Source organism: Dictyostelium purpureum (assembly GCF_000190715.1).
Source record: "Dictyostelium purpureum unplaced genomic scaffold DICPUscaffold_62, whole genome shotgun sequence".
Lineage (NCBI taxonomy): Eukaryota > Evosea > Eumycetozoa > Dictyosteliales > Dictyosteliaceae > Dictyostelium > Dictyostelium purpureum.
Window position 1 is genome coordinate 33,141 of NW_003519399.1, and position 15,018 is coordinate 48,158.

Here is a 15,018-nt window from a genome sequence, read left to right on the forward strand (position 1 = left end):
TAAATTTTGAATTTTATTAATTATAATATTTTTATTATCCTTTTCAAAAACCTTCACAAAACCATATTGATAAATCTAATATTATGGTGCTATTTTTCACATGTGTTGATGCTTATATTCGCACCTCTTTATTTCGTACATCACCATTAATCTAAAATATAATATAAAAAAATTTTATTTTGGATAAAAAAGATGGGTTCAATGTAGTTGATGGAAGGAAGAAAACATTTTAAAAAGAAAGAGGTCATCTGAAATTTCAACAAATTTTTCAGGTTGCGTTAATTGGCACGGGGTTGGTTGTGGTTCCTTTATTAATAGTAGCAAGGATGGCGAGACCTACATAAATGTAAAGGGGGATGTATATAAGGAAACATTAGAAGACTATCAACTTGATTTAGATAAAGTCACTCTTTTTCAAGAAAACTGCTCTGTCCATAGGATAACTGCTGTTAAAAAATGTTATGAAGAAAATAACATTAGGGAACATTTTTGCTATGCTGCAAAATCACACGAATCGATATTACTCATAAAGGGTGGTAAATCTATACAAGTATAAAACACATACTAAAAACTATAAAAAAACAATAAATAAATACTTGACTTATGGTATCATTGAAATAAATAAAAAAAATAGTTACAGTGACACCTATTTATAAATTTATTTAAAAATTTTTTTTTAAATTTTTTAATTATTTTTTAATAATTAAAATATACACATACATAAATAATTAAGTAATATAAACGATGGCGGATGTAATTAATAAAACAATACTGGAAATATTTTTAAATGTCTATAATCACTGTTAAATTATTTAAAACTTTTTTTTTAATAACGAACACATATAAATTTATAGAAACAAGGAAAAAATAATTAAATAATTAGTTTGTATCAAATAATTTGCAAAAGCCCTATACACAAATAACCTAAATAATATTTATAAATAAGATTCAGTTAGATGTTAGTTAAAGTTGTGGTTAAAGTAATTAGTCAAGCAGTGTTTTAAGAAGTGAATTAATGGGGTTAGTTCAAGTGTATATTGCAACAGGAATTATGATTTTATTTATATTTTATCGAAAATATAAAATATAAAATAATAATTTAAATATAAAATTAATTCAATGTTTTAATCTTAAAATAGTAATGACTATTAAAATATTGGTTAAAAATGCAGAAAATTTAAAAAAAAAAAAAAGAAGGAAAAGAAACAAATTATTATTTTCCTATATGAACTGTTATTTTAGATCTATTGGCAAATTTTAAAAATGGATAAAAATCAATAATTTTTTTTTGAAAAATGTTTATTAAACACGCTAACGATAATTGGAGTTTATAATCATTTTTAATCATTTTGCTTATCATATTGTCATTATATTTTATTAAATTAAAAATAAAAAATTAATAAAGATTTATATGTTTATTAAAAATATAGCGGTCTCATTTACATTATGAAGTTCAAGTAATATAAATAAAATTTAAAATTTTTTTTAAAAAAAAAAAAACATTAATCCCATATCATTGTACTACGCAATGGTTTATAGTGTGGGGTGTGTGGTACAAATTCCTTCATACCTAAAAAATAATTTTTAAAATAAAAAATTTTTAAATTTAAAAAAAAAATTTTTTTTTTATTTTTATTTTTAATTCACCCACATAGACCTTCTTTTAACATTATTCATGTAAGTAGTATTAATAAACAAAAAATAAAAAATTTATTACAAATATTAATAACTTTTAAAAAAAAAAAAATTTTGTAATTACAGATATACAAAATAAATTATATTCAAATATGGAACAAAGAAATAAAAAGATAAGAGCCATCCCAACTGTTGATCCAAGAACAATAGATGAAATAATCAACGAAAAACTTGCCAATGATTATGAAAAGGAAATTGAAGAAACCAAAGAAGAAATTATTGATAAGGAAATAAAAATTCAAAATATCAATACTGGAAATAAAAGACCATATTATTATGAAGAACAAATGGAAATTTCTATATTAGAAAATGAAATTAAGGATTCAAAAGAAGAAATAATTGAAAAGTTATATTTATTAAAAGAAAAAGATAGTGCCAGAGAAATCCATGCCATATCACTAAGAAAAATGCAAGAAGAAATTGAAGAATCGGAACAATCCTTTGAAAACGCTCAAGAGGATTATGAAATCGAAGAAACCACTCTTGAAATTGAAAAATCCAATTGTAAAGAAATAAGAAAAGAACATGAAAAGCAATTAGAAATTCTTGAACATGATATAGATGTTATAAACTTTCAACTCGAAATCATAGCCAAAAAAAATGAAGAAAAGGAAAAAGAATTAGAGGAAATAAGAAAAAAAAATGAATTCAGATATTTTAAGAAGCAAGCTATAGAATCACTTTTGTACCAATCTGAAGAAGAAATCGAGAGATTAGAAATGGTTCTAGGTCAAATGGTTTATACAAGATTAAATAAAATGAATATTGATAACTAGATCGTATTCATAAACTTTTTATAGATTAATTTAATTTAATAAAAAACACTGTATATTGTAAAAAAAATTTTATTTTTTTATATGTTTTTTTTTATTCATTTTTAAAAATTTATTTTACAAAATAATTTTTAATTCTATTATTATTTTTAAAAATATAAATATATTGGGTATTATCTTTTTGTTTAATATTATTACTTAATATTATAAATTAACATAAGACCTTTCAAAAATTGAAATTGAGGTTTTTCTACATTTATAATTGTTTTATATATGTGTGTTTTCGATTGGTTAAATATATATCTCTTAACAATTGAATTGTATTATGTTTGAGGTCTTCTTATTTTATATTTGAAAATTTGATTTTGATGTTAGATTTTATATGAAGGCATATATTCAGGTAAATAGTATGTGTGTGTATATATTGTTTAAAGTTTATATAATTTTAAAAATTTCCTTTTTAATTTAAAATAATTTTTTTATAAAATGTTACCAATAAATAAAGATAACCTCCACTAATGAATAATGTTAAAACAATTATAAACACAAAAATTAATATACTTTTTATTTTCATTTTTTTTATTTTTTTTTTATTTATTTATTAAGTAAAAAAATAATAATAAATAGTAAGATTAAAAAAATTATACAAAAAAAAAAAATATAAAAAAAAAAAAAAAAATTCGGGTAACAAAAAAGATATTAAAAAATTTTTAGAAAAAATTATCTCTTTTTAAAAAAAATTATCTGTTTTTTTATTGTCTAAATATTTTTGGTGCAATGCATACATTAAAGCAGCATTTTACAAATAATGTATTCTCTTTTTCTAATAGTCACTGTGAGTATTCGCAGTTCCTACAACAACAGCAATAGCAATAATAACAATTACAAGAACAGCAAAGAAGAAACATACTGATAAAATACCATAAACACGTGCAGTTTTGTTTTTATGACGAATGTAAGCAAAGCCAGCAAGCCATAATACAGTACAAAAGAAACCACAAACAAAGATCAATAATGCTGAATTAACAGCACCTTGATCTACTGATGGGTCATTTGCTTTGGCAACAGTGACTGGTGGGGGGGCGGTAACATATACTGGTTGTGGTTGAGTTGGTGGTGCACCATATACTGGTTGTTGTTGAGTTGGTGATGGGTAATAAGCTTGGTTTGGTTGAGTTGGGGGACCTGAATATTGAGGATAGGCTTGTGGTGGTTGAGCTGCATATTCTTGTTGTGCTGGATTTACTGGATGGTTGTATCCAGGTGCTGTTGATTGTCCATTTGGCTCTTGCATTTTATATTCAATTTAATCTTATTTAATTAATAAAAATAAAGTTTTAAAAAAAAAAAAGTTAAAATATAATTTTTTTTTTTATATAATAATTTTTGTTGTTATCAATATAGGGTATGTAAAAAACAATGGTAAAATTTTTTTTTTTTAACAATATAAAATAAAAAAAATATAAATAAATAAAAACTTAAAAATAAATTTATTATCATAATTTTAAGATATTTTTAATTATTTTTTGAATATTTATTTTTAAAATTTTTTTTTTTTTATTAAAAGGGGGTTTAAGACTTAAAAAAAAAAAAAACCGTAAAAAAAATTATGGATTGTTGCTCTTCAAATCCTGGTTAATGAAGAAAGTTCCAAATTTTTTTTTTTACCTTATAGTCTGCTCTTTTTTATTGGATATGTGGTGACTTTTATTACTGCACAAACAGTATTTCAAAATTGGGCACTCAATGCTATTCATCTTTTATTACAAAGCTACTGATTGCTAAAAATATATTGAATTTTATCAAATACAATGTGCATCCAAACTACCAAATTACTTTTATTTGATTAAATAATTTTTTATAAAAAAAAAAAAAAAATTTAAAGAGAAAATCGCTGGATACTCAAAAAGCATCACCAATAAATAATACAACTAATAATAATAATAATAATAATAATAATAATAGTGATAAAATAAATGAAAATACTAATAAAAACAGTAATATTAATAAAAATAAAAAGAAGCAAAGAAATCATTAGAAAATAATTTTTTAAAAAAAAAATTAAAAAAAAATTTTATTTAATTTTTTAGTTTTTTAGTTTTATTGCGCCAATGGAAGATTTCATTATTGAATCAGATGATAATACAGTAAAGTTTAAAACAAGAAATAAAAAATGGGTAAAAAAATTACATCCCAATGATTTATTTTCGGCACCAATGTTTATAAGGTGTAGTTTTTGTTTTAAAGGAAAAATAGATTTAAATAAATTTATTTTAGCATTAAATGAGTCGTTTAAAGACTTTGAAATGTTTTTAACTACTTTTAAAAAAGATAATAACAATGATATCTTCATATGTTATAAAGAGAATGAATATAAACAGGTATTGGAGATTGAAGATAGACCACTAGATCTAATTGAAAACAGTTATAGTAAAGTTGAAAACCTTGTTCCAACTTTAAAAACGATATGTCCCATTCAAGAATCTGGTATTAGTTTACATTTAGATGGTTTAAAAATGGCCGCATTCAAACTATCAATTTTTGAAAATGGTTTTTGTATTGGTTATAATATAAATCATGCTTGTATAGATCAAACTGGAATTTATTATTATTTTAAATATTTATCTCAACTTTATTCATTCGGAAGAGAACATTTAAAACTAAAAAAACCAGAGTTTATTGATTATAAAAGCTATGAAAATAAAGAATTTCAATTTGCAGATACAAATGAGGCTCATGAATATGCAAAAAAACTTGGATTCTATTATAAAGAAAAAGCACAAGATAATAATATCTTTGAAAAAAACTCTATTTTATTTTTAAATTTCAATTTAAGGGAAATCGATAATTTTAAAAAAGAATCAAATGAAACAACACTTTCAAAAAATGATATAATAATTGGTATAATATTTAAACTGTATACTTTTTCATCTCATTTAAATGAAAATCAAGATTTTAATTTAAAATATATTTCAAGCGTTAGAAAACATGGTAACATTGGTGAAGAAATTATGGGTAATATATTTAGATATAATGGAATTTCGTTAAAAGTTGGGGAAATCAGAAAAATGAATATTATTGAACTTTCAAAAATAAACAGAAAAAGTGTTAATAGTATAACTATTGATCATTTTAAAAATGATATTAGCTGGTTTAACTATATTCACTCATTAGATAACTATGGTTATTTTATTCCAACTATCTATGGAACAAATATTTCAAATTGGAACTCTCTAGATTATAATAAAATTCAGTTTGGCAGCTCAACTCCATTTGCTTTAAAAACATTTTGTCGTGCAAGAGATGCAACCAATTATCTTTCTTTTGATATTGATAAAAACAATAACAAAACAATTACAACATCAATATCAGTCCCAAATGATAGTATTGAAAGAATTATTAATTTTTCAAAAGATAATAATTTATTTTCAATTAAATAAACCAAGGTACCTTACTTTTTTTTTTAAAGGGTAAATATTTAAAGTTTTAATGATTAGTTTTTTAAGGTACCTTATATATTGTAATAAACTTTTTTTTTAAAATTTAAAAGTAAAAATGATTTTTAATGATTTTTTTTTTTTTTTTTTTTTTTTTTTTTTTAAAAGTGAAGATAATTAAAAGCAAATGCTTTAAATTAATCAGTAAAATTTTATTTAATGTTTTTTTTATAAAGTTTTTAAAGAAAATATTCTAAACTGTTGATATTTGGTAAAGATTTGATGCTGATGAAGTATGCTCTTGCTATTCTTCTTTTGAATTTTCTATATTCTTCATTGATGTTGCTAATTGTTTGTGGTTGTTTAGCGTGTCTTTCCTTGATGTTTTTTAAACCTTTTAAGTATTCTATAGTAGCTAGTTTAGTCCATTTTGAGGTTAGATTCTTATAATCGAGTTCTTTTATTGTATTTTCTTGATCGTCATATAATTCTTTACATAACCAAATCCAAACTTGATGAAATACCAGGGCTATGGCATTTCTATATGCGAACCATCTAGTTAAGTCGAAATCTATTGCTTTATAGTTCCATTGGAAGTGTGATTTGTGGAATCTGGTGTTGTTGTAATCCATATTTATTTCTCCATCGGATTTGCGACCTTCTGGGATTTTGTATGTTTTAATGATATACTATTTTTATTTATTGTGAATGTGTGAGGTTTCTTCCTGAAGTGACGAATATGGATGATGGGAAAACCTGCTGAGACTGGGTTTATTTTGAAAACCTGCGAGACTGGGAACAGGAAAATTTAAGAAAATTAAAAACTCCCGGAAGATATCCATTACCAAAAAATCGCCTAGACATGGGATCGAACCATGGACCTAGCGGTTAACAGCCGCTCGCTCTGCCTACTGAGCCATCCAGGCTTTTTTGATGAAAAAAGATTTTAGTCTATATTGGGGGTTTTTGTTTATTTTTTTCAAATAAAATTTATTATATTTCATAAATTAAAAAAAATATTTTTATTTTATTATAAAAACCCATGAATAAGCTTTTATTTATAATATAGAAATTTTTAGATATTAATTAATTTGTAAAAAGTATAAAAAAAATATTTAAAAATTATTAAATTTTAAAAAAAAAAAAAAAAAATCTAAAAAATTATTTTTTGCGTTTTTTTTTTATTTTTTTTAAAAATTTTTTAATTGCATTTTTGTCATTGTCATAGTTATAATGATTATAATAAATAATAATTAAAAATGATTAAAAACTCTATAATAATTAATAAAACTTTTATAAATACTAGTTTATTTAATAATAATAAAAATATATTTAATAATAATAATAATAATAGTCTTTATTTTTACTATTCAACAATCACCCAATTTAATAGAGATAAAAAATGGTTCGATTTATATAATAGATCACCCTACTTATTATTACATTCATGTTTTAAAGGAATTTTTGACAAAGCTCTAACTCAAGAAGAAAAGGAAATGGTATTCAACAATAAAAAAATTAAATTCCAACCCCAGTTTTCACAAGTGCCATCAAAAAAAATAGTATCAGATTTTGACTATGCAATCAATAATTTAGTTGTAGCTTCAATGTTATTAAACAAGAAAGATAAAAACAATGACTATATTTCAAAGAAAATTATAGATACATTCGAGTCGAAAAAGAAGGAATTTGAATTTTCAGAAATGATAGAAAAGATTGAGATTGGCTCAAAAGGGTATTTAAATCTTAGGGTTTCAGAAGAGTATTTATTAGATATTTTAAATCTATGGATCAAAGGCCATGAAGGAAAGGGTGCCGAAGCTGACAAGTTCAAGATAAAAAATCTGATATATAACGAAAACAACAAAACAGACGACAACAATAAAATGCTACCACTTAGAAGCAAAAAGGTATTGGTAGATTTCGCATCCCCAAACATGTCGAAGGAATTGCATGTTGGTCATTTAAGATCGATTGCATTGGGCGAATCAGTGTGTAGAATTTTAGAATATATGGGCCATGATGTAGAGCGTATTAGTCATGCAGGCGATTTTGGTACACCAATGGGAATAGTTATAGCACATTCATTAGAAACCAAACAACCATTCCTCAGACATATATGGGATAAAGAATACAAAGGTGAAATCATCATACCAACACCAAAAGAACTATCAGATATTTATAGCGAATCGAAAGCCAGAACCAAAACAGACCCAGAATTTAATAAACGTACATTGGCATCTGCTGCTGAGCTTCAAAAAGGACCACCCACTCCAGATGGGGGTGGTAGTGATCCAGATATATATAATGCTTGGATTGCATTGTGCGACGCAAGTAGAATAGGTTTTAATCAAGTTTTCGACATGATGAACATTAATGTCAATGAAAGAGGTGAATCGTTCTATAGAGAAATGCTACCCAAAGTAATTGATGAACTCACTGAAAAAGGATTTGTCAAGCTTTCAGAGGGAAGAAAATGCATATTTTTATTTGGTGAAGATAAAACACCAGTTATCGTTCAAAAGAGTGACGGTGCATATCTCTATGCCACTACAGATTTAGCAGCAATCAAGCATCGTGTAGAAAATGATAAACAATGGATTGTATACATCACTGACGATTCACAAAGTGATCATTTCGAACAAATATTTAAAATTGCGGAAAATGCAAAATGGTTAGATTTAGAGAAGACCCGTGTTGATCATTTATCATTCGGTGTTGTACGTGGATCAAATGGTTCCAAACTATCATCTCGTGATGGATCACCTGTAGCATTAATCGATCTCTTACACGAATCAATCGAAAGAGCTAAACAAGCAACATCAATTTCAAAATCATTTACACGTGCAGAAAAGATCGACTCCGATCAAAATGCAAGAGATATCACCGTTCCACGTTATTTGGACTCTGATGAAACTTTAGATGATGTAACAGATGACCACTTTCAAAAAATTGGTCTTGGTGCTTTAAAATACTTCGACTTGACCCACAGAAACAACTCTTACATTTTCTCATACGACAATATGCTATCATTTAAAGGAAACACTAGTATCTACATCTTATACTGTTATACCCGTATTTCTACACTTTTCAAAAGAGCCAATTTTAATATAGATCAAATAAATTTAAAGTAAGTATTTGATTATAACAATGATTGCAAAAAAAAAAAAAAAACTTTAAAGTTTAGAATATCAACTAACTTTATTTTATTTTATTTTATTTTATTTTATTTTATTTTATTTTATTTTATTTTATTTTACTTTATTTTATTTTATTCAGTGAAATCGATTTTACAAATCTAACAGAAAAAGAAAGAAATTTAATATTTTTATTTTCCAGATTTAGCGATGTTTTGAAATCAACCGAGCAAAATTTAAGACCTGGTTTAATTTGTGATTATCTTTGGGAAATTGCAAATAGTTTCCACCAACTCTACGAATCTGAAAAATTCATTGGATCAGAAAGACAAAACCAAAAACTATTGATTTGTTATGCTACTCAAAGAATTTTATCGACCGGTTTGAACTTGTTGGGTGTTGAAACTGTTGAAAAATTATAAAAGGAATTAAATATGATAAACAAATAAAATTAAAAAAAAAAAAAAAAAATTTTAACCCATTTGGTATTATTTTTTTTTTTTTTTAGTTTTACTTTTATTTTTTTTTATTTTTTTATTTTTTATTATTATTTTAGATACTCTTTATTCATTCAAAAAATAGGTATTACCTGATTGATTTTATTTTTTTATATGATTGCATACATGTGGTAATTAACCACACACAATCGAAATCAATTAAAGATTTTTAAAATAAAATTATTTTTTTTTTTTTAAAATTTTTTTTTTTTATTTTTTTTTTTAAAATTTTTTTTTATTGATTTTTTTTAATTTTTTTTTTTTTTTTAATTTTTTTTTAATTTTTTTTCAATATAATAATATTATTCAGCTCTCTCATACAGATATTTTTTTTTTTTTTATAGTTGTTGTAGAGATAAAGAAATAAAAAAATTAAATAATAAAATTGTAATATATAAAAAAAAAAAAAAAAATACCAAAATAGAAAATTAAAAATATCAAATAAATATAGTTTTTTATTTTCCACACAGATAAAATTTAATTCACCTTTTTTTTTTTTTTTTTTGTAACATAATAATAACAATAATAATAATAATAATAAAATGTCAGTTGATCCAAAACAAAGTAAAATTGCCGATGTTTTTGAAAGATGTGATGTTTTAGAAAGTTTTCCAATTTTTGATGACCAATCAGAAATCGAAGCACCATCAACAACTATAGGATATGAAACATACGACAGTTCATTAAACTATGCAGATCGTGGAGCATACGAAACTCAAACATGGTCAGAGGAAACTATAGCTATGGAAAAGATGGAGGAAGTTTTAAAGATGGGTGATCAATTTATCAATATGGTTTATACATATCGTTCATGTTCAAAAGCATTACCAACTGTTAAAACTGCTGATCAAGCAAACAAAACTCAAATTTATGAAGGTACCTTTGAAGTATTAGAACCAGAAATTAAAAAATTAAAGGATTTTATGTATTTCCAAAAAGATACAATCAAATTATTTTGTGATCATGTCAAGAAATTAGCTGCTTCCTATGATAAAAAGAAAGAGACCATCGTTGCATCGGAATCATTTATAAATTATTTAATTCGTATATTAGATTTATTAGCAATTTTAGATGCATTAAAAAATATGAAAGCTTGTTTAAATAATGATTTTTCTTTCTTTAAAAGGTATGTAATTTAATTATTTGGTTCATTGAAAAATATAAATATTAATTTTTTTTTTTTCTTTTTTTTTTTTTTTTTTAAAAATTATAGAGCTACTGGATTTTTAAGAAAACAAATGTCAGGTACAGAAGATCAAACTCAAGAAAATCATACATTATATTTATTTTTAGCAAATCAAAATTCAATTACATCATCATTAAAACTTGAATTACACAATATTGGAAATGAGGTTTTACCAACCATTGTCAATCAATGTGCTGATTATTTAGAACAAGACAAGTTTATTTTACCATCAGAAAAACATTGTTTACTTAGAGTTATGCCATTCGCATTGTTTTTAATTGATGAAAATGACAGCAAACACAATATCAATAAAAATAAGAATCTCAACATCTCTCGTTACGCTAAAATCTTTAAGAAGCATCCAGTTGTTCCACTCTATGGTGATATGCAAATTACACTCGAATCATTAGTTAAACGTTCTCCACACTTTGATGAAAAAGCTTGGGGTACCACAACCTTGGATTCAAAATCTGCTCTTGACTATGAAATCATTCATGTTTTAGATCAAACTCGTTCATTCTACAATGACTATATGGCTCGTTTCGCAAATATGATCAATGAAATCAAAGCAGCCAAAGCTCGTGGTCCAAAAGAACCTTTACCAATTTCCGATAATGATATTGAACATATCACATTGGTTGGTCTTCGTGCTCTCTCTGATTGGAGTTCAAAAGTACTTCAACAAAGTGCTTGGAAATATTCAAGACCAAACAATGATCCAAATATTTCAGCAGCTTTCGATTATGAACGTGTAGTCAAATTTAATTACACCAAGGACGAAAGAACTGCTTTAGTTCAATTTATTGCTATGATCAAATCATTAGCTACTCTTATGGTAAAATATGAATCCTTACTTCAACCAATCCTTCGTAAGCATATCCATCATGAAATTCAAGAGTTTATCCAAGTTAATCTCAAAGAAACTATTAAATCATTCAATAAGAACAATCCAAAAAAGAAAGATAACATCAAGTTAGAAATGGCTCAATTAAAGAATATTGCTGTCGATTGGTTCAATGGCGTCGAACCAGCTGAAGCTGCTCCATCAAAGAAATCAAAAGAAGTTGAAGAAAAAGTTCAAATCCCAGCTCGTGCAGTTCCACCATCACCAACTCAACTCGAATTAATTAGCACTCTTGTCAGTAGTCTTATGGATAAAAAGAAAGATTTCAGCTCAACTCAATATCAAGAGTTTGAACAATTCCGTGAGAAAGCTTTCTTTTATCGTTATCTCTTAAATCTTTCTAGCACTATCAACTCCATCACCGATTTGGCCGATCTCTGGTATAGAGAGTTCTATTTAGAATTAAATAATCGTGTTCAATTCCCAATTGAAACTTCACTCCCATGGATTCTTACAGACCACATTTTAGAAAGTGACGATCCATCACTCTTTGAACATCTTTTCTATCCATTAAGTCTCTATAATGATACTGCTCATCGTGCTCTTCAAGAATTAAACCAACGTTTCCTCTATGATGAAATTGAAGCAGAATTAAATCTTTGCTTTGATCAATTACTCTACAAACTCTCTGGTAAAGTTTATACTCAATTCAAAACTCAAGCTTCTTCAATCCTTTTAGATAAACCATACAAAGCTCAATTAGAGTTGGCTCATTTCAATGGCAAACTTCACTCACCAAAAGCCCGTTTCGATGTTTTACTTCGTCAAAAGCACATCACTTTATTAGGTCGTTCTATCAACTTGAATGGTTTACTTGCCGAAAGACAAAACACTCTTATTAGACAAAATTTAGATTATGCTCTCAGCAGATTTGAAGCTAGCGATTTAACCTCAATTGTCGAATTAGAAACCCAAATCACCAATATCAAACTCACCCATAAACTTTTAGCCGAATACTTTGACCTTGATCCATTCGAATCTATTTTCAGTGAAGTTAATGAATCCACTTCATTGGTTTCATATCATGGTCGTATTGTACTCCATATCATTTTCGAATTAGTTGCTGACTTTGCACCAAATTATACATTCAACAGTGTCACCCAACGTTTCATCAAAGCACCACATGTTTTCACAGAGGAACTTAAAAGAGATGCACTTCCAAAAACCAATCCAATCTTTTTATTTGGTAATAAATATTTAAATGCTGCCTATGCCAACTCTATCGAACTCTACAAAAACTTTATTGGTGTTCCACATATCCAATCACTCTTACGTATGGTTACCAAAAAGAATTTACCATTAGTCGTTGCCGAAGTTCTTCGTAATATTGAAATTAAAACAACCAATGTTCTTTCACCATATGTTTTAGAATTACTTCAAGGTATGCCAGCAAGTACTAAATTACCAATCTATGATTATGGTACTGAAGGTGGTTATGGTTATTTCCAACTTAAATTAAAAGATATTTATACCTACCCAGATCTTCGTCCAGAAGTATTACAAACTTTCAGAGAATTGGGTAATAGTATTGTATTTATGAATATCTTGGATCAAGTTATTATTCAAACTGATAGTTATAACTTTAGTAAAGCTGCTCCATTCCTTGGTATTACCCCAGAAACATGGTTTAGCGATCAAACACCAGGCGAAGACCCAACTCTTAACTCACCATTATATTCTCAACTTCAAAAATTAGCCCAATTACTCGAAGATAGACCAGAGGTTGCTAAATCAATCGAATCACTCAGAGATATCGTTGCCAATGCTTGGAGAGCCGATAAATTCTATCGTCCATCAGAAAATAATTTCTCACTCTTTAAATCATTCCTCCAACGTTTCTCATCAATTCTCAGTATTGTTCGTCATGATTGGAGCGGTCAAGCCCCAGATAATGGCGTTATTTGTGTTGATAGTAGTACCGAATTTTATCGTTTATGGAGTGCTCTTCAATTTGTCATTTGCTGGCCATTATCAAATGAAAATGATAAATCTTTCCACGAATTATTTGGTGACGGTTTAATGTGGGCTGGTTGTTCTTTAATTCATTTCCTTGGTCAACAATACAGATTTGAACTCTTTGATTTCTGTTACCATATTTTAAATGTTGAAGAAGCTGCTGCTGTTCGTTCAGATAAACCAGCTCTCAAAAACTTTTTCAAAAATGCTCAACTTATCAAAGATATTAATAATCAAATTTTCAGTGTTTTAAATACTTATTGCCCACCACCACCACCATCAAATATGATTCTTTCTCCACCAGCTACCGAGCAAGCCGAACAATTCATTGTAACTACAACCGTTGAAGAATCATCACCATTACCACAATCACAACAATCTTCATCTCCACCACCACCACCACCATCAGCAGTTCAATCAAGTTCTCCAAATAGTGGTTTACCACCACCACCACCACCACCACCATCATCAATGGTAAGCATATAATCTATTTATTTTATCTATTTTTTTAAACTATTTATTTATAGAAATATTTAATAATAATAATAAAAATAATAAAAATAATAAAAATAATAAATAATAATAAATAATAATAATAATAACAATAATGATAATAACAATAATAATAATAAAAATAGCAATAATAATAATAATAATGATAATAACAATAATGACAATAATTATATATAATAATCATATTTAATTTTAAATTATCAAACGACATTCATATTTTTTTGTAAAATATTGCGAACCCAAAAAAATAAATTACTAATTATTATTTAATATTTATTTAGGACTACGATAACTCATCTATTGATGATTTCGCCCCACCACCACCATTTGGTATGCCACCACCACCACCAATGTAAAAAAAAAAAAAAATACAATAACAACAACAACATTATAATAATAATAATAATAAAAATAATAATATATAAATTAAATAGCAATAATAATTTAAAAAATTATTTTGTGTACAAAGAATTTTTATTATTACAAAGTTCTTGTTTTTTTTGTACAATATAGTTATATATACAGATAAATAAATATTTTATAAAAAAAAAAAATGAAAAAACTAAATAAAGATAATACCAACAATATAATAACAATAATTTTTTTTATTTGTATTTTTTCATACGATAATGATCACTGCTAATAATTTGAAAATGGAAAAAATATTTGTAAATATAAGGTGTATATACCCCACCTATTTCAAATATTATTGTGTTGTGTTTTTGGGTGTGTGTGGGAGCTAATATTTGTAAATTAAAAAAAATGATATGAATACTTTAGAGTTTAAAGTTTTAAGTGGGGTAAAATTGTGGGTATGGTATTAAAAATGAATTTTTTTTTTAAAATTAATCATACAGTGAGTTTTTTTAAAGTGGGTGAATCTAAGGTGTGTTTAATTGTGTGATTCTCATTCAAGTATT

The 15,018-nt window shown here is 25.8% G+C and overlaps 6 protein-coding genes across 6 annotated transcripts; 5 read left to right on the forward strand and 1 right to left on the reverse strand.

The window, feature by feature from the left end:
- Positions 1–192: 192 nt before the first annotated feature.
- Positions 193–1,450, forward strand: DICPUDRAFT_150083 (uncharacterized protein; the record flags this gene model as incomplete). Its single annotated transcript, XM_003286087.1, has 3 exons — positions 193–203; positions 244–536; positions 1,431–1,450. 3 exons carry the CDS (start codon positions 193–195, stop codon positions 1,448–1,450), a joined length of 324 nt encoding a protein of 107 aa, XP_003286135.1.
- Positions 1,451–1,787: 337 nt separating this feature from the next.
- Positions 1,788–2,471, forward strand: DICPUDRAFT_77035 (uncharacterized protein; the record flags this gene model as incomplete). Its single annotated transcript, XM_003286088.1, has 1 exon — positions 1,788–2,471. One exon carries the CDS (start codon positions 1,788–1,790, stop codon positions 2,469–2,471), a length of 684 nt encoding a protein of 227 aa, XP_003286136.1.
- A 128-nt stretch (positions 2,472–2,599) lies between these two features.
- On the reverse strand, positions 2,600–3,762 carry DICPUDRAFT_150085 (uncharacterized protein; the record flags this gene model as incomplete). Its single annotated transcript, XM_003286108.1, has 2 exons — positions 2,600–2,605; positions 3,379–3,762. The coding sequence occupies 2 exons, from the start codon at positions 3,760–3,762 to the stop codon at positions 2,600–2,602; spliced, it is 390 nt and encodes a 129-aa protein (XP_003286156.1).
- Positions 3,763–4,444: 682 nt separating this feature from the next.
- DICPUDRAFT_77037 (uncharacterized protein) lies at positions 4,445–5,908 on the forward strand (the record flags this gene model as incomplete). The annotated part of the gene is made up of 2 exons (XM_003286089.1): positions 4,445–4,465; positions 4,559–5,908. The coding sequence occupies 2 exons, from the start codon at positions 4,445–4,447 to the stop codon at positions 5,906–5,908; spliced, it is 1,371 nt and encodes a 456-aa protein (XP_003286137.1).
- A 1,256-nt stretch (positions 5,909–7,164) lies between these two features.
- DICPUDRAFT_150090 (uncharacterized protein) lies at positions 7,165–9,464 on the forward strand (the record flags this gene model as incomplete). Its single annotated transcript, XM_003286090.1, has 2 exons — positions 7,165–9,035; positions 9,185–9,464. The coding sequence occupies 2 exons, from the start codon at positions 7,165–7,167 to the stop codon at positions 9,462–9,464; spliced, it is 2,151 nt and encodes a 716-aa protein (XP_003286138.1).
- Positions 9,465–10,081: 617 nt separating this feature from the next.
- Positions 10,082–14,640, forward strand: DICPUDRAFT_46589 (Rac-binding component of scar regulatory complex; the record flags this gene model as incomplete). The annotated part of the gene is made up of 3 exons (XM_003286091.1): positions 10,082–10,665; positions 10,753–14,059; positions 14,380–14,640. The coding sequence occupies 3 exons, from the start codon at positions 10,082–10,084 to the stop codon at positions 14,452–14,454; spliced, it is 3,966 nt and encodes a 1,321-aa protein (XP_003286139.1). The 3' UTR covers positions 14,455–14,640.
- Positions 14,641–15,018: the final 378 nt, after the last annotated feature.